Source organism: Scylla paramamosain, chromosome 46 (assembly GCF_035594125.1).
Source record: "Scylla paramamosain isolate STU-SP2022 chromosome 46, ASM3559412v1, whole genome shotgun sequence".
Taxonomy (NCBI): domain Eukaryota; kingdom Metazoa; phylum Arthropoda; class Malacostraca; order Decapoda; family Portunidae; genus Scylla; species Scylla paramamosain.
In genome coordinates this window covers 7,173,358-7,193,357 of record NC_087196.1, presented here as the reverse complement: position 1 = coordinate 7,193,357, position 20,000 = coordinate 7,173,358, and the positions used below count along the sequence as shown (strand labels likewise).

Sequence of the window (20,000 nt, the reverse complement as noted above, 5' to 3'; positions counted from 1 at the left end):
TACCTGGAAAATATTCAGGTGTTTCTTGGAATTAAGAATATTACTTTGACTTCATCACGAGAACCCAATTTTTTTTTCTAGTTAATTTAAGAATGAGTATTTGATTGGCTGACTGGTTGACTGACTGATTGATTGAATGAATGATTGATATTTTCTGAAGCTAATTTGGTCATATTTCTTAGTTCTTCTCTTCCTATCTTTTTCTTATTTTCTTTTTTTTTTTTATAACGCCACTGTAAACGAGCCTTTTTATTATTTTTTTTCCCTTGGCGGGTCTCCTTGTTATATAAGAAAGAAACATTTGCCACAACAGCGAGGTCATATGGCGCCGTCCCATTACACAGCAAATTATTGATATATTTCTTATTTTATGAAGAATCTTTTATTTATGTATTTTTTTTATCTACATGAGTAATTTCAATTCTCGGAATACGCGAAGCTCCATTTCAGCTTCTGGAAATGAACAAATCCCGGAAGTATTTTTTTATTTATGAATTTTTTTTTTAACCCAGACAAATGAAAATAATTGAGTTACGAGTGATTTTTACGTTTCAATGCAGTGATCCATATGACCCGGAACCAAAAACCAAATAACAAAAATTTTAGTTACGTTATCATGTTTACGTTTCAAATGCAATGATCTATGTCTCTTTCTTATCAGGAGAATTCAAGACACAAAAATAAAAAAACAAAATCATTGACTTACGAATGAATCCTACGTTTCAAATACGATGATTTAAATGTCCTTACTCAGAAAGACGAAATTAATCTTCCTTCCTTGGCTTATATTTTCTTCTTCTTGTTGTTGTTGTTTCTTTGTGTAGCGTGACGGGACAGGTGGTGGTAGTGGTAGTGGTGATAGTGGTGGCAATGGTGGTGGTGGTTGCGGCGCTGGTCGTGGCCTCAGCAGCAATACCTGGCGGCGGTAACTCGGCATTTAGAACATACATCTCCACAGCCCGCAATGCGTCACGATCTCTAATAAAACTGGAAAGGACGGCTTGGCAAGGCAGGGCGTGGGGCAGCAAGGGCGTTCTGTGCCTTACTGCTCCTTCATCTTTACCTTCTTCTTCTTCTTCCTTCTCCTCGACTTTCTATATCTTCTGTTACTCATCCAGCTTCCATTTTTCTTCTTTTTGCTCCTCCTCTTCCTCCACTTCCTATTACTTTTGTTATTCTTCCTTCATCTTACACTTCTTTTTATTTTTCTTTCTCTTCCTCCTCCTCTCGTTCGTATTACCTCTGTTTCTTTTTTTCTTTCTTCTTTTTTTTATCATCATCCCCTTCTTTCTCCTCTTACGTCCATGTTCTCGTCATCTTCCTCCTCCTCCTCCTCCTCCTCCTCCTCCTCCTCCTCCTCCTCCTCCTCCTCCTCCTCCTCCTCCTCCTTTTCCTCCTCCTCCTTTTTCCTCCTCCTTCTCCTCCTTCTTCTTCTCCTCCTCCTCCCCCTCCTCCTGTTCCTCCACCCCCACTCTTCATCTGCTTTCATTCTCTTCATCTGCTTACATTCTCCTACTCTTTAATTTTATTCTCGATCTTTCCTTCGTCGTCGTTCACACACACACACACACACACACACACACACACACACACACACACACACACACACACACACATTATTCCTGGTATCATTAGTTTACTTCCAAACCAGTATTTTATTTTTTTTTTATATCTCATACTTTTTTTCCTTTTAAATGCAATTCCTTGAACCATCGCAATCAGGAATATATCTGGTTTACAACAATAACAAAATCTAAACTTCCATATAAATTAAAATACTAAGTCGTATCTTTCGTTTTAAAAGTAATAAAGGAATTATAACTATATAAAAAAAACACTCGCTTTTTTATCTAAAACTCAAAGATATACCGATAGATTAAACACGTTAAAGTAAACCTGACAATATATTTTACCCCTCAATGCACCAGGAATTTATTTATATCGCCCAGCGCTTATATTTATAAACTTTTACATCATGCAGCGCGTTCCACTTCCTTCTCCTTTCTTTGCTTCTCCTCGGAAATTTTTGAAAGCACTGTCACAACCATTACCAGAGGCAGGAAGGTGACACTGTTTATCCTCCTCCTCCTCCTCCTCCTCCTCCTCCTCCTCCTCCTCCTCCTCCTCCGAGCGTTGTGAGGAATGGGAGGAAAGGAAGGAGTGCGTGTGTGACAAAGAGGCGAAAGACCAGAAGGGAGGGACGAAGAAGGGACAAAATGGAACAGAATGGAACAGAAAGGAACGGAATGGATTGCCAGCTGATGGGAAAGGATGAAAATGTGCCCCGAGAGATACTAAGGCGGACCCGAGGAATGAAAGAGAGAGTGAGAGGAGAAACGAAGAGAAAGGACAAAAGGAGAGGGAAAGAGAGGCATGAGTGGAAGGAGGAGATTGGAGATGAATAGAGGGAGAGGTGAAAGAAAACAAGATAAAGCAAGACAAATAGGAATTACACAAAGGGGGTGAAAAAGATTACTTAATACATATACCGGGGACAAAACGGAAGATGGGAATAAGAAGAATTGGTGAAGAATTGGAGAAGAAAGCAAAATGGATGAAAGATCAGATTTTCTTCCTAGATATGATTGGAGGGATGATTGGAAAGATGATTGGCATGGAGGAGATAAGAGAAATAGACGAAAAATGCGCGGATTTCTTACTTACAATCCTCCAGTGAGAGAGAGAGAGAGAGATAGAGACAGAGAAAGAGAGAGAGAGAAATCAGATAAAAAGCCGTAAAGGAAATCTATACAAACACATAACATCCATGACAGACACAAAAAGCCACATAACTTCCAACGATAAATGCATACGATAGAAAAAAAAGAAAAAAAAAGAGAGAAAGAGAAAGAGAGAGAGAGAAAAAGAGCAACACTCGCCCACACAGTCCACCTGCGTGCCATCAATCAGGTAACTGGATACAAACAACTGCAATCAATCACAACAAAGCAATAATAAAAAAAACACAAGGAAGAAAGAGAGAGAGATACAAGATAATAATACCAAAAATACTGCTCCGCCGCATGCTAACCCGGAATTAGCACAGGGAGGGAGCGCAACCCCCTCAGGCGATACGAAGCCCCTTTAAATCCGGGTTACAAAAACTCTACACTCGAGAGAGTAATGTTGGAACGCACTGGCTGATGGCTCGAGGTTCCTAAGTCTTTTAAAAATATCCTAAGATTGATATTGCGAGGGAGGGAGGCCAGAGGGAGGGAAGGGAGGGAGGAGAGGGAGACAAAGGGAGGTAAGGGAGACGTGGAGGTAATCCCAGCACACGACCTAGATGTATGCTGTGGTTTATGGTTGAAAATTGCACATTGGGCGGGATGGAAGGGGGAACTGAAGCTGTCTGGCTGTCTACCTATCTATCTTTGCTGTGGATGGGAACAGATAGTGTTATTGTTTGTGGCATGCTATCCTGTGTCTCTCTCTCTCTCTCTCTCTCTCTCTCTCTCTCTCTCTCTCTCTCTCTCTCTCTCTCTCTCTCTCTCTCTCTCTCTCTTTGAAAACTATTTTTACATATAGTTTACATTTGGAGAATAATCCCTTGTCGCCATTCTCTCTCTCTCTCTCTCTCTCTCTCTCTCTCTCTCTCTCTCTCTCTCTCTCTCTCTCTCTCTCTCTCTCTCTCTCTCTCTCTCTCTCTCTCTCTCTCTCTCTCTCTCTCTCTCTCTCTCTCTCTCTCTCTCTCTCTCTCTCTCTCTCTCTCTTTCATTCCATCTATCAATCCATTCATGTTTCCATCTCCCTGCAAAAGAAATCATATATAGCTCTCTCTCTCTCTCTCTCTCTCTCTCTCTCTCTCTCTCTCTCTCTCTCTCTCTCTCTCTCTCTCTCTCTCTCTCTCTCTCTCTCTCTCTCTCTCTCTCTCTCTCTCTCTCTCTCTCTCTCTCTCTCTCTCTCTCTCTCTCTCTCTCTCAATCAATCAGTCATATTCGTATCTAGTTTATATTCTTTTTTTTTTAATATACCTTTATGCTCTCGAGAACCTTATTTATCTAACACCTTCCAGCCCAGCCCAAGAAACAGTTCCTATATTGTTTGACACTTGCAATAGGGGTGATTTATTTTTATTTATTTATTTTTTTCACCCTCTCTCTTCTTTTCCTCTTACAACAGCACACAAGCTCTCTATTGTTGCGTGTCCCTCTTTGTCCTTTTAAATTCACTGGTGACATATTTTGTTTCCACCCAACACTGCTTTCTTTTTAACTTCAGTATGTATTTTGTTGAGTGTCTTGCTGATCGAGAGAGAGAGAGAGAGAGAGAGAGAGAGAGAGAGAGAGAGAGAGAGAGAGAGAGAGAGAGAGAGAGAGAGAGAGAGAGAGAGAGAGAGAGAGAGAGAGAGAGAGAGAGCATTGGATCTATACACAAGAGAAGCTGATTAAGCAAAGCAAGAGGCGTAATCCTGAATTGAGCGATTGATGGACTAACTGACTGCATAGCTGACTGAATGGCTGGCTGGCTGGCTGGCTGGCTGGCTGACTGACTGGCTGACTGACTGGCTGACTGGCTGGCTGGTTATCTGACGCACTGCCTGACTGATTGACGAATAGGCTGACAGACGTGCTGTTTCATTCACTGATTTACAAACCACCTTTTAATTGATTTACTAAATGACTGATCGACTGAGTGACTGCTTGATTAACTGACATGCTGACTGAATGAATGACATAACGTCCAGCTGATTGTTTGACTGAATGACTGACTGACTGAGTGAATAACTGGGTAAATGAGACCCTGCCTGCCTGACTGACTGACTGACTGACTGACTGAATGAATGAATGAATGAATGAATGAATGAATGAATGAATGAACGCCTGACTGTCTGCCTGATTACGTAACAATGTGAATGATTACATGTCGAGGTGGGAGAGAATCAGTGAAAAAATAGGCTATCAACTTTAAAATCATTGCAACACACACACACACACACACACACACACACACACACACACACACACACACACACACACACACACATACACAATCAATTTCTGGAAGGCGGAGGAGGCGGAGGCAATTTATATTTATCTATTATTTTTATAGACCACGAAAAAATGTTGGTGTATGATGACTGATCTTTGTCTGTTAATCACTTTCTACACCTAATCAACGCATCATTAAGACCTGCACTTTTCTAATAATCAGGTATCGAATCAGAGCCTCAGAAATGCACACACACACACACACACACACAAACAAACACACATACACACCTACCTAATCAACATTTCTTTCAACTCACAATCCCGTCTCTTCTAACCCACAGGTGTCTTGGATTAGAGCCTCAGATCTTCATATACTGACGGTGGCCCAGTACACCTACACAGCTGACGACAGGTTCGAGGTGATACACTCCCCTGACTCCAACGCGCATTCGTGGACACTCAAGATCAAGTCCGTGCAGCCGCGAGACTCCGGGAGATATGAGTGTCAGATTAACACTCACCCGACTGACCCGATCACCTTCCCTGTTGACCTTTCTGTGTTTGGTGAGTTGTTAGTCTTATTTGGTGTTGGATGTGATTGTGTTTTTTGTCTCTCTCTCTCTCTCTCTCTCTCTCTCTCTCTCTCTCTCTCTCTCTCTCTCTCTCTCTCTCTCTCTCTCTCTCGAGGTTGCGGATATAATTTCAGCCTTGGGAAAGTTATGTTAGTTAATTAGTCAGTTTCCCTGTCTACCTGTCTGCCTGTCGTTCTGTCCTTCAAGATAACAGATATAGTTTCATCTCTCTCTCTCTCTCTCTCTCTCTCTCTCTCTCTCTCTCTCTCTCTCTCTCTCTCTCTCTCTCTCTCTCTCTCTCTCTCTCTCTCGGCGCCTATCCTTGAATCAGGTACTAATTGACATATTCCCTCCAGGTAGCATCACGAATAAACAGTGATTGACAGGTAAATGGCACCTTGCATTTCGGAAATCAGCAATTACCATTTATTGTGACGCTGTTTGATCCTTTACTTGGATTCCTCGCCCGGTCTTGTAATGCATTTTTCGATCAGTAATTAATTATATACGAATATAAGCACATAAGAGAAGCTACATATTGAAATTATGAAGAAACCAGTGTTGAGCAGAAAATGTGAACAGTGAATTTAAAAGGACAGAGAGGGACACGCAACAAAAGGGAGCTTAAAAGGGAGCTTGTGTGCTGCTGTAAGAGGAAAATAAGAGAGAGGATGAAAAAATACGTAAAAATAAGTCAACATCCATTTAGTATACCAATTTATATCTACCTCTTATCCCTATTATTAAATCTATCTGGTATTTTAAAGCTCCCTATCTACGCAGTGCCAATTACCTGATTATCTGATTGTGTTCCAGTTATTTACTACTGCACATAAGAACTAATTTTACTTTATTTCCTCAGTAACTATAACCTCTCTATTTGCGGTGATAAAGGGGAAAATTAGCTTAGGCAACAGTAGTAGTAGTAGTAGTAGTAGTAGTAACAACAAAACAACAAAACAACAACAACAACAAGCACCATCACCACAACTACAAGAACAAAACAAACACCACCACCACCACTACCACCACAACCACGACCGCCGCCGCAACAACAGGACGAGCAGCGGCAACACCAGCAATAATATTAATCAATCACCTTTGTGCAATGCGATCCTAAAAGCAGTGTCATATATCCAGTCAATACGGCCCCATGAAGGTCACTGAACGAGCACCGCATTCACTGTTCCCTTCTGTGTTAAGAGTGCATGCAGGTAAGGGAGAGAAGGAAGGAGAAGGAATTGAGATAGCGAAGAAGGAAGGTGAGAAAGGGAAGGAAGAGAGGGCAAGGAGGTAATGGAAGGAAAGGGAAGGAAAGAAAAAGGAAAAGAAAAGAAAGGAAAATAAAGGAAAGGAAAGGAAGGAAGGAATGGGGACAAGGAAGGAAGGAATAGGGATATGGAGAGAAGGATGAGAGGGGGAAGGAACAGGAAAACAAGAGAAGGCATGGAGGAAAGTAGTAGTAGTAGTAGTAGTAGTAGTAGTAGTAGTAGTAGTAGAAACATTATTACCTATTACTTTTACACGTATACCTAATATTACTACAACTAAATAATACAAATACTATTACTTCTTGTTATTGTTGTCCCTCCCACCACCACCACAATCACAACACCCATGAGTAATTCACCAGTAATCTGCCGCGGAGCCCCAGCCAATCAGCTCACCTGTAAGAGAGAGCTGGTGAGGTGCGGCCAGTCACCAGAGGGGCGGCGGGACACGAGCGGGAAAGCTAATGAACCTGTTAATGCCGTCGAATCTTTTAATGAACACCCAAGCTGGAGTCCATTATTCCGATGCATTTAGTACCGCGTCACGCAACACAATCAATAACGAGAATGTGTTGCTGTTAAACTTTAGTCACATTTTAAGGGCGACGGACAGCGCTGCAATTCTCGCCGCTTCACTGCCTCTGCTACTCCCCTGATGTAGCGATATAAAAGTTATTCGAGAGTGCAGTAGTTAGTATTCAACTCTATATATACTCTTTCGCCATTTGTTTTCTATTACAGCTGTTTTATTTAATGATACGCAGCTTATTGGCGAGTGTATTAGTCAGTATTCAACGCTATATATATTGTCGCCATTCGTTTTCTATTACAGCTCTTTTATTTAGTGATACACAGCTTATTGGAATGTAGTAGTCAGTATTCAACGCTATTTATACTACTCTGTTGCTATTCGTTTTATATTATACCACTTCACATTACTATTACTCTTGCAAACCTCATTTCTATCCTCTCGCTTTTATTATTTTCAAAGCTGTGTCCTGTAGAATCATACATGGTACTTGTGCTATGGATCGCTGTGGCTCCCTTGGCCTTAGAACATGAGGTAGACACAATCAGTACCTGGAGTGTCACGGAGAGCCTGAGTTCACAGACATCTGGAAACAGCTCAGTGATGGAGGTGATCTTAGTGTTGGTATTACTGTTAGCCCCGTGATTGTTCGACATGACCAAACTTCGCGGAGAATATTTAAGTTCCTCAAGGGGAGACTCTGTGATGTGCCCGAAGAGATACAGAAGGAAAGAAGATATATTATTTTCTTCTGATACATAACTGTTACCAATGAAAAGTAAAATTAATATTCGGCCAATAAAGAAGAAATTGATATAAGTAAGTCCCTAGGTAAAGAGAAAGGCAGGAGATGCTACATGATTTTCCGATATATAACAATTACTGATGGAAAAAATGTAGATTAATATTTTGATGGTAAACAGAGAAGAACACATTAGGTACATTCAGTTCCTCATGGGATGACTTTATGAAGCATCCAAACAGATAGAAAAGGAAAGCAGGATTTTATCTGATATATATACTCGTAACTGTTACTAATGAAAAATGTAGTAAATTAATAATCTGCTGATAAACACGAAAATGGACACATTAAATCCATTTTTTCTAATAAATAGCCATCATTAATGAAAAGAGGAAGCAGTAAATTAATATTTTTGCTGATACACGACAATTACTAACGAAAAAGAAACATTTTACATTAATAGCACTCGTTTTTTCTCACATCAAATTATACAGAATACATTGCAAGTAATTCCATCTATATTATATTTCCTATGAATAAATATACATAACAACTATTCATTAAAAAAACAACACGTCACCATTATCTTCTCCTCGCACTGCACTGAACAGAACGCGTTGGAAAACCAGTCCATTTACCTTCAATTTCCTGCGAACAAGCTAAGAATAATCGCATAACCCACGAGCTGGTACTATTTAAAGCAGCAGCAATTCAGTCAACAAGGAGACCATAATGACGATGCAATCCACTCCGCCTCTCTCGTGACATTAACAACAAGAAATAAAAGGTAAGTTTTGCATAAAGCTCACGGAAGATTAAGTCATTATTTCTATTTATAAATCACTCACAAAACAGGAACATAACAAAACTACATAAAAAAACATAAAAAAACTTTCGTGCAGCTGGACTTGTGCCTCAGCTGCTGTGACCTTTAATATTTTACGCGCCATGAATATCAAACACACACAGCAACACAACCTAACTCTCAGCTAGCGAAAGGTGTCCAGATTTTGTTGACGCGCAATAAATAACAAAAAGCAACTGATCCTTGTGTCTATTCTGTGTTGTCGTGTTACGCTATTTTGTACTAAGAAAATGAGAAGATGCTTGCGTCCTTTCTACGCTATTAAATTTCTCTACTCGTGAAAAGTGTTTAGATTTATTTGACGTACAATGAATAACAGAATAACTGACCCTTATGTCTATTCTACATTTATTCTATTTTGTACTAGAAATATAAGATACAAGAAAAAATTATTATTTCCCTTTTTTTTAGGTAGAATGCATGAACGTAATTTCACCTGTTTGCCTTCACGATTTTAAACATACGTAATTGCAGCTTTGGAGGAAAATAATTTAAATTGGGTTCATTATTTTCACGTCCATTCAAACACACACACACACACACACACACACACACACACACACACACACACACACACACACACACACACACACACACACTAAAAACTGCATATAAACAAAATATCAAATGTAACACATATTGCTATTGAAGACCGGAAGGATTACCAATACCTGAAAAAAAACAAAAACAAGAGCTAATACGGAAATAAAAACAGAACAAACAAAAGGATGAAAAGCAACAACACTAACAAACACAACTCTACACATTTGAACCCTGGATAAAAAAAAAAAAAAAAGGAAGAAAATAAAGAGTAGCAACGCGATGCACATATACAGTTATTTTCACATAAACGTCAGATAACAAATTCAGGGAGAGGAGAAACTATACATACATTTCAGACACACAGAGAAGAGAAAGCATCATATCTATACACGACAATTTCACACTTCCCCTTAGAGAGAGAGAGAGAGAGAGAGAGAGAGAGAGAGAGAGAGAGAGAGAGAGAGAGAGAGAGAGAGAGAGAGAGAGAGAGAGAGAGAGAGAGAGAGAGAGAGAGAGAGAGAGAGAGAGAGAGAGATTAGGGATGAATAAGTAAAAGTAACCCAAGTAAAATGGAAGCCGTGGTGTTAGTAACGAAAGGGAACCTGGTGCGACAATAACAGTACTGTATATACATCGCACTTTTACTTTCACCTGTCTGACTCACCTATGCTGACGGTCACGATTTAGCTCACCGACGGAGGAAAAAGAACAGACATACAACCAAGAATAACACAAGCGTCATTTAAATGCAACAGTGTATGTCCTCATTTTTATCTCCACCTCATCTGCCTCAAGCAAGCACGTGTCCCAACTTTCACACTTTACCTAACCAATTGAGAACAAATATACACATAAATACACCCTGAAGCATTCAAGCATCATTTAAACGCAATACACAAGCCATGCAAGGAGACATCAAGCGGGGAAATATTTACGACCGACCGTGTTTTGCCTCATTATCTTGAAAGGGAGAATGAAAAAAAAAATAACACAACGGGTGAAGCTTCTCTTCATCTACATCTCGTGAATCACAGCCGCGTGGTATCCTTCGTCTCGCCCCATCACAGGCCGCCGGGAACTCGTCTTTAATGATAAGTAATGGCCCCGGAGCACTCCTCGGCGGCCATAGTGATGTATTCCTCCGCTGCCTCACGAATCAAACTCTAATTTCCTCTGGTGATTGATGCATCGTGCCGCTAAGAATCCGATTGGGCCGCTCCTTCACGCGTCCAGCCTCCAATCAGCAATGGTGGTGGTGGTGGTGGTTGACTAAGCGGGTGTTACGGTCTTAATATACTGAGTGTTTTTAATTGCTGACTAGACTGACCTGGGGAGTTAATTCAGTGTTCTCTCAGTCCACTTAGCGCCTATTCGGGTTGTAATGTTGTAAAGGAGTGTATGAATAGCGGTGTTCAATTTCCGTCTACCGTATTTTGATAGCTTTCGAGTCCTTACTAATGGCTAACGTTAAATATTAGATCAGTGTTCCTTCAATCCTTCGCCTAACTCCTGTCTAAGTTGTAATGGTGTGAAGGAGTCTACGAATATCATTGTTCAGTTCCTGTCTACCATATTTCTGAGTGTTTTCCTTACTAATAACTGGCTTGGAATATTATATCAGCCCTTCCTCAGTCTTCAATAGTGGTTTTCTTTTCCTAAGTGCTACGGGGTGAAGTGGAATGTGAGTGAATGATGAGATAGGGCACTACGTCTTGTTCTTAATTTTTTGTCTCCAGGTTCTACATCTCTGCTACTTTGCGATGATTCAGGTTAGTGCGTTTTAGTTTACAAGCTTTCACTGTGACATCAACAATTCACGGCACTAAAAGCTATGTATGATATTTTTATAAGCACAAAGAATAAAGAAAGAGAAGAAAAGAACAGATTTTGCAATTTCTAGCTTGTGTAACGTTTGGAGGTGACTGTGAAATGAGAAATGTATCAGCGTCCTTAGCGGTAAAGGGTAAATCCAAACAACAGTGAACGGGTTAGACAGTTTTGTGTGTCCGTGCAGATAAACATAAAACAAGACACAAGTTCTTCTTTTTTAAGGTAAACGTTTGGTGACGGCGCATTTATCTCTTATCCTCGTGTTTTGCAAAGTTTGTCTCAATTTATACTTTACGACAGCTTTATATAACTTCCTCCTACGGGGGAAGAAAATGTAATGTAGATATATTCTGGCCCTTTTCTGTGGCGCCTAACATACATTTATTTCGTCAGGATGTCCACAACTAACAAAAAAATAAACAAAAAACAAATATGGTTAAAAAAATTCAATACACCAACAACGTATTCGCAAAACTACGTGTCAGTTAAACGCCCACAACTATTCCCTAACGTGTTTATAAATATCGAATAAAAAAATACACACCAGGATCCGAACAGGTAACTTAATAACACATAAACACCTGTACTCGCTCTTACCTGTCCCGCGGGGCGTCCAAACCGCGCAACACATCTGAACACACCTGTAACTTGATCACAACGATAAAATAAGGGAAATACAAGCGAACATTATGTATCGCCACCTTGCCGTGCGTCCGTGTTTCTCCAATTCCTGCGAGAGATACGGGGAGGGGGAAAGGTGGAAATTCTGATAAAATTGTATATGGAGAAACAGCCAGACGACACGAGTTTATTCCGCGACGCTGCACCACCGGCCATAAAAAGTGTTATTTCTAGCGCAGCGCTTCTACAGGGCAAGGCAAGGCCGCGTATTTAGATTCCACGGTGCTGTGCTGTTTTGTTGATATACGTACTCGAGTCCTCGCCTTTAACACGACCAGGAGAGGAGCAGAGAGAGGGAAAAGGAGGACGAGGCAGAACACTGGGAGGATGGAGGGTGTTGTGTGGAGAAGAGGATAGTGGTGGTGGTGGAAGAGGAGGAGGAGGAGGAGGAGGAGGAGGAGGAGGAGGAGGAGGAGGAGGAGGAGGAGGAGGAGGAGGAGGAGGAGGAGGAGGAGGAGGAGGAGGAGGAGGAGGAGAAAGTTATGATGATGAAGATGAAGATGAAGAAGACAAAGATGAAGGAGAGCAGCAGCAACAACAACAACAACAACAACAACAACAACAACAACAACAACAACAACAACAACAACAAAATCAACAACACCCCACGAAAAAACAAAAAAAAACGAAAAAACAAACACAAACGAAAACAATCTGACCAACACATACAAAAAAATAAATAAATAAAAAAACAAAACAAAAACGAAACCAAAAAGAAAAAAAAACAAAAGCAACAAACAAAAGAATCAGATACAACAAGAACAAGAACAAGAACGAAATGAATTCTTTTTTTTTTTCATCCGACCGCACTTTTAACATTTTTTATTCTCTCTTTCGTGTGGCGCGGAGCCAAAGACACCACCACCACCTCCACCACCACCACCACCACAACCAGCGCCGTAAAATACACGATTAACAACGGAATTAAGAACGGGATCCTGAGGGGAAGAGGAATGTGGCGTCACGGAATACAAAGTGAAGTGTGGCGCATCCGGCCTTTGAGAGCCTCCCTCGACACGCGTTTCATCAAAGGGAAGGAGCGAGTACAAAGGGAGAATGTAATGGTGCTTTTTCTGTACGTCCCGTGTACTTAATTACTCTCCCTTCGGAAATGCAATGTGGTTGTGTGCTTTCTTTGTGTGTATTATCTTTTAAAGGGACGTGGTAATGTTTTTTTTATGATTATTTTATTTTGTGGTGTATTTGTTTTCTTTTGTTTGTTTTCTCTGATTTTGTTTGTTTGTTTTTTTCTTTGTTAGTGTTTTTTTCTTTTTATATGTATGTTTTGTTTTTTACCTTTTTTTTCTCAGGTTTAATGTACTCTTTTATTTCGCCTTTTTTATGTTTTTTTTTCTATTCTCTTACGTTTATCTTGTAACTAAAAAAAATCTAGCTTAGTAAGATTTGTATTTCTTTCTTTTGTCTCTTTTCTACTATATATTTTTGTTTTTATTTTGTCCACACGAACTGACAAAACAAAATCTATGCAAGTTTCCTTTCATATAAAAAGTCAGAATAATTTTTCTCTATATAATTACGTCTGAGTGTGATTTATGTAATGCCATACCATTATTTCCCCCTGATACAAGTTTTTTTCTTTGTTTTCTTTAGCCAAACGAATTGTAAAGAATAAAGAACAAAGATTAAGTCAATTTTCATCCCGAAAGAAACTGGAAAAGAAAGATTTTACTGTAAGCCTCAAGAATTTTAGATATTCACTATTTACTTATTTAATTAACTGTTTATACATCTTATGCATCTTCCTGTTCTTGTTACTTATTTAAAACACAATAATATATTTATCCACTGATGCAACGTCGCCTTTCCACAAATATAATTCCTGTATTTCAACATTAACGCATCACTTTCCCCTCTTCCTCAACCTTCATCTACCATCCTTGTATTTACTTATTCATTTATTCACTTACCTATTCATAAACTTATCTACCTATTTATGGCTTCATTTATAACCCCCTTCCACCTTGCCATACCATTCTTGTAATAAAGTGAATGAGACAAACAGAGGCGTAGATACAGAAATGTTTAGGAGAGGCATAGAAGAGAGGAACAGTCAAGTATAGATTATCAGAGAAAGCTTTTGCCTAATAGATGTTAATAATGATGAATATGTGTAATCTATTCATGGTTTTTTTAGTTTGTTTTAATAATTTATCGTCTTCCTCTTCGTCAGTTTCTTCCTTCACAGTATTATCTTCAAGTTTCTCACGAGTTCATTCACTTCGTCATCCAGGTTATCAAGTCATCCTCCTCCTCCTCCTCCTCCTCCTCCTCCTCCTCCTCCTCCTCCTCCTCCTTCAAAAGTCTAATTTTTCTTTCCCTCCTTACTTGGCATTTTTCTTTCAGTCTGTCTTGCGTCTGTTGAGTTTGACTGACTGCTGTTATATATGCAAACACTGAGCTGTGTGTGTGTGTGTGTGTGTGTGTGTGTGTGTGTGTGTGTGTGTGTGTGTGTGTGTGTGTGTGTGTGTGTGTGTGTGTGTGTGTGTGTGAGGGAGTTTTATTGTTGTTTTCCCTTCAGTATGTATGTTGACGTCTATCTGTCTGCCCGCTTTTTGGTCGGTCAGTCAGTCAGTCAGTCAGTCAAAAGTCAGTCAGTCAATCACTCTCTCTCTCTCTCTCTCTCTCTCTCTCTCTCTCTCTCTCTCTCTCTCTCTCTCTCTCTCTCTCTCTCTCTCTATCTATCTATCTCCTCAAAACCACTATTCCTTATTAGAGGAAGGAACCAAACTAACAGCAATTAACCAAACCAAAATTCTCTCTCTCTCTCTCTCTCTCTCTCTCTCTCTCTCTCTCTCTCTCTCTCTCTCTCTCTCTCTCTCTCTCTCTCTCTCATACGACGCTGCTCCTCGCCGCGCCACTATATACCCATTGTCTAAGCGGAGCAAAATCAAATTAAAAGCTCATACCCAATATCAGCCTCGACCAATGGGAGCTCAGGGCAGAATCCAAGCGGCCAATCAGAGTAAGTCTACGGATCTCGACCCTGCGTTTTCTTTACAATATTATTAATTAAACGAGCGAGCCGTGATTACACACCGCTGGGGGCTGCTTGGTAAAGAATGCGACTCCAGGGAATTGATTAGTGCCCGCCGTGGACCGCCCGACTGACTCCTGCTGAGCTGAATGCCGCAGGAAAGGGAATAAAGTGAATTCGTGAGATGTAAATGCAGGAAGTCACCAATGCACTGTTAACGAGGCACTTCGCTGTGTGTGGTGGTGTGCTGTGTGCGTTTGTGTGTGTCTCTTCGTGTGGTGTTTACATGTGTAAGTTCTAATACGACGTGGGTAATGATAATATTCACTAATGTTTATGGTCATGATGTAAAGCGGTGTCGTCACGTTGAGAGAAGTTAAGGTTGTGAATGTAACTAGTCACACAAAGGAGTTTGGACTTGCTTCCCTTCACGCTGTGGCCGCCAACGCTTGGTGTGGTGTCCGAGCGAGCCTAACCTGACCACTGATGGAGAGATATGATGCAGTTAATGTACTTCCCAAGCTACTCAGTTAAAAAGTAGTGTCTAAATATGAATAGGCAGTTACTGGAAAATTTATTAGTGTTGTGTATTTAAGCTAACAAACTTTGATCAATGATGAAGACTTTACGACACAATTACTTAAAAGAATGTAGTGAAAAAAGTAAACTAACATAACCTAACTTAACCCAACCTAATCTAACCTAACCTAACTTAACCTAACCTAATCTAACATAACCTAACCAACCCCAACCTAACTTAACCTAACCCAAAATAATGTAACACAACCAATTCTAAAATGCACGTGATTAATGTATCATCTACCAGTGAAAAGGTGAACGAGTCTCCCTAATCACCAATACGCAGCATAATCCGCAGCCAGCAGCGAGCCACGGAAGGCAATGGGGATGAAATTAAGCCAAGTCGCCGTGAACCTAATTTGGCTTGCATTTCTTGGTGTTTCAAGGAGCGGAGGGCGCACCACTCAAGGCCACGTAATCAGCACGGCAAATATGAAGTGAAAAGGCCGACCAATGCAACTATGACGCGCGAAATGAAACAGAAACTCTCAAAGTCAGACGTGAAAGGCATTGCAGTGTCGGGCGCCTCGCTGCACGTCACCTGAGGGCCAGAGCAGATGAGGCGCAGGATACATGTGGGTTTGGCTCCAAGGCGCTCTGTTTCCTGCGGTGAGGGGCATGCCGCTACTCACGCCCGCACCGCATTTACCCCCGTCACTATTAACCACTATGCTGTTACGCTATGATTGATTCTCTTATGTTCCTTCTCTTCTTATCGTTTTCAAATTTCTCCTCCCTTCCTTTATTTTCTCCTATTCTACTTTTTTTTTTCCTTCTTACTTCTTGGGTTATTCTGTACTACTGTTTCCTCCTCCTCCTCTTCCTTTTTTTCTTTCTTCCTTTCTTGTTTGTCTCAACTCCCTTCCTTCTTTCTCTTCAATCTTTCTTGCCCTGTTTACTTCCTTTAATGCTTCTTTTCTTCCTTCGTTCTTTGCATCCTTCCCTCTTTTCTCTATTCATGCTTTCTAGTCATTATTCTTCTCTTTCTTCGTAGTTTCCTCCACTTCCTCCTTTGTTTCCTTCCTTCCAAAATTCATTCTTTCCTTCCTAACTTCCTTTATTTCTCTTACTTTCCCACCTCCAATTCCTCCTCCTTTGTCCCCTTCCTTCCTTTTTTGTTTCCTTCCTTGCATCCTTCCTTTCTTCCTAACTTCATTCCTTCCTTCCTAACCGCCCTGTACTGACACCTCAAGGCATCTCCAGGCAACTTCTGCATCTCTCCATCTCTCCCTCTCTCCCTCTCCCTCCTCCTGCTGGGCCCCGGGGACACAGAACACGCAGCAGACGAGGAAGTAGCTGCAGAAGGCGGGCCCGAGGCAGAGGCAACGTTCTGAAAGCGTGATATGTAATACAAAGTCATTCCGAGTCGTTCCGGCTTACTGTCAGACTAGCAGAGGAAAAATACGTCATATGCACTTTTTCTTTCTTTTTTTTTTTTACTTTTTTCTTATTCCTTTACACCACTTTTTCTTTTTTTCTTATCGGTAACTAAATTTTAGAGGCATCTTGCAGGAGTGGAGGAGAAAGTGCTCAGCCAACCAACGTTTTCTGTTTTCTTTTTCTATTCGTTTTCTTTTTGTACGTGTTCTTCTTTCCCAGTATTCAAAAAGTGAAGATGCGATGTTCACTCCGGAGAATGTTGATATGTGTAAGAATCTTCTTTTTCTTATTTCCTCGATGTTAATGTTTCTCTCTCTCTCTCTCTCTCTCTCTCTCTCTCTCTCTCTCTCTCTCTCTCTCTCTCTCTCTCTCTCTCTCTCTCTCACCAAAACGAGGACAAATGACGTTCACGCGATTACATGACCCGGAATCAATAGCCTCGAAGGTCAAACTGCATTGAATGTCCTGTGATCAAAGCGAATCAAAACCGAACGAGAGTAACAGAAACAAACGTCGTCACTGCAGTCTTAATTACGGTGATTTATGTTCATTCCCAGAGGAGATCACTCAGTCCTCTCCTGTTGTTTACCTGCGGATCACCTGCTTAGTGGGCCCACGCCAAATGAAGGGAAGGGGAAAGGGAGAGGTGAGGCTCGGTGAAGTGATGGGGGGAGGAAGAAAGGAAGGAATGAAGGAAGGGAGAAGAGGAGGAAACATGAGGAAGGAAGGTGAAAGAAAGATTAAATAGAAAATAGGAATAAAAAGAAGGAAGGAAGGAAGGAAGGAAGGAAAAGGAAGAAATGAATGAAGGAAGGGTGAAGGGTGGGAAAGAGGGAAGGAGGAAAGAAAGAATGGAAAAAAATGTTAATTTTGAAAAGAGGAATAAAGAAAAACGAAAAGTAAAAAAAAAAGTAAAAAAAAACAAAGAAGAAAGGAAAACGGAGAACAAGGAAGGAAAATGAAAAATAACAGTTTTGAAATTATACAAAACTTAACATTTCACTGTTTTTCTTTTGTTTTCCTACTTGATTTAATGAGATTTTTTTTTGTAGTCGTTAGAACTGGAGGATCAGAAATCACAGCTCCAGAAAACAGAATATGAAAGGAATGAAAGAAAATTTGAGAATGTGGTGAAGAAAATGAGAAATCCGGGGGTACTTTTCGAATCGCGGTTTCTTTGAAGATTCAGTCGAGAAGGAAACATGAACTGAAATGATGAGAAATTATGTGAAATGAGAGTGAGATTACTGAAGCACGCATACACGCTCGCACACACACACACACACACACACACACACACACACACACACACACACACTTACTTTACCTACTCTTTAATAATTTCTTTCAATTTTCCTTTCTTCCCTTTAATTATTTCACACTGTCCACCTTTTCATTTTCTTCTTATCATTTTCTCATATTTTCATTTCTCCTTTTATTTTTTTCATTTCCTTTCTTTAGGTTTCCTTCAATCACATCCTTTCATCTGTCCTCCTCTTCCATTTTTCTTTCTCTCTCTATTTCCTTCTTACCCTCCTTTATTTTTTTCATCATGTTCTTTTTCGTTAAGCTTCTCTTTCTTCAATTTTTTCCACAGTCTTCCTATTTTCTTCAGTCCTCAAGTTTCCCTCTACACATTTTTACTTTCCCTTCAACCTTTCCTTCCTTTCTCTTAACCAAATCTTACTACAAGTTTCTGTTTTCCTCTAAGTTTCTCCTTTCTCCTCTTCCACAACGTAACTTTCCCTTCTTTCTTCCTTTATTTCTCCCTTCCTTACCCATAACTCAACTTTCCATATTCTTCCGTCCAACTTTCCTTTTTTTTTTCTATTCCACACAAGTTGTCCTATTTTCTCTCTTCATACCGTATAACTTTCCCTGTTCCTTCTTTCCTTCCTTCCTTCCTTCCTTCCTATCTCTCATCCACACTGTATATATTTTCATCCTTTCTCCTTAATCTAGCTTTCTTTCCTCTCTTTTTTCCATCTTAGCTTCCTTCCTTCCTTCTTTTCATACTAACTCAAGCATCTTCCTCTTTCCTTCATCCTTCCTTCCCTTCATTTCACACCTCACATGTCAGTCGTTTTCTCCTTCCTTCTTTTCTTCCTTTTCTAATATATCCCTCTTTCCCCTTCCTTCCTGTCTCTCTTCCATACTGACCTTCCTCTTTACTCCGTCCTTCCTTCATTTATTCCATTCTATACCTCTCCATCATTTTCTCCTCCATTTCTCCCTTCCATACTATGCTATACATCACTCAGTTCTCCATCTTTCCTCCACTCCTTCATTCCACTCCATCATTTCTCCCTTACATCCTCTCTCCACCCCATCCTTACTCCTATCATTATATTCCACTTCTCACGTCTTTCTTCGTCCACCATTCTTCCCCCCTTCCCTCCGCGCCCCTCAGCCGGACACACAACGTCCAAAACTCCTCGTCTCAAGGGCCTCTCAAGGGCTGCCGGCGTCCCTTGGTGCCCATCCTTCGCCTCCTAAATCAACGAGTATGAGCCTAAATCACATTATCGTCTGACTTCTCATAGCTCTTTATCCTCCTCCTGGGAAGAAAAAGAGGGGAGGAAAGCGCACAAGGACAAGCGGAGCGAGGATGATGGAAAAATAAAACATGTTACAAGTATTAGTGAAGAAGGTGATCATAAACAATAATAAACAGCAACAGACCTGTAGTATTATGATAAATTTAAGGCCAGGAGTAGATATTTTCAGCTACTTATAAACAAGGTATATGGAAAACTGTTTTATGGATATCTTTTAAAGTAGAAAGAAGTGCACATATCCCAAGTAACGGTAAAGAAAGTGACAATAAACGGATGTAAACGTGTAGTATTAGAAATTGAAGAAATAGAGGTGTAATAGATTTTTTCAGCTGTTTGTAAAGAAGGTGAGACTTATGAAAGATTGTTTAATACGTGTTTTTCAAAGTAGAGAAGGTTGTAAGTCTTCCAAATATCAGTGAAGGGAGTGATAATATACAGCAAAAGATGTGTAGTATATGAAGTTTAACGAGGAGGAATGATGGATGTTTTCAATTACAGGTTAAGAAGATACAACAATAAAA

At 40.3% G+C, this 20,000-nt stretch overlaps 1 protein-coding gene across 1 annotated transcript in view; it reads left to right on the top strand.

Moving 5' to 3' along the window:
* The window catches only part of LOC135094555 (zwei Ig domain protein zig-8-like), a gene marked incomplete at its 5' end in the record, with an annotated part of 43,620 nt that overhangs the window by 6,094 nt on the left and 17,526 nt on the right, over positions 1-20,000 (top strand). The window contains one exon of the mRNA XM_063994750.1: positions 5,276-5,498. Within this exon, the coding sequence (XP_063850820.1) occupies positions 5,276-5,498 (223 nt within the window). The remainder of the gene's footprint in view (positions 1-5,275; positions 5,499-20,000) is intronic.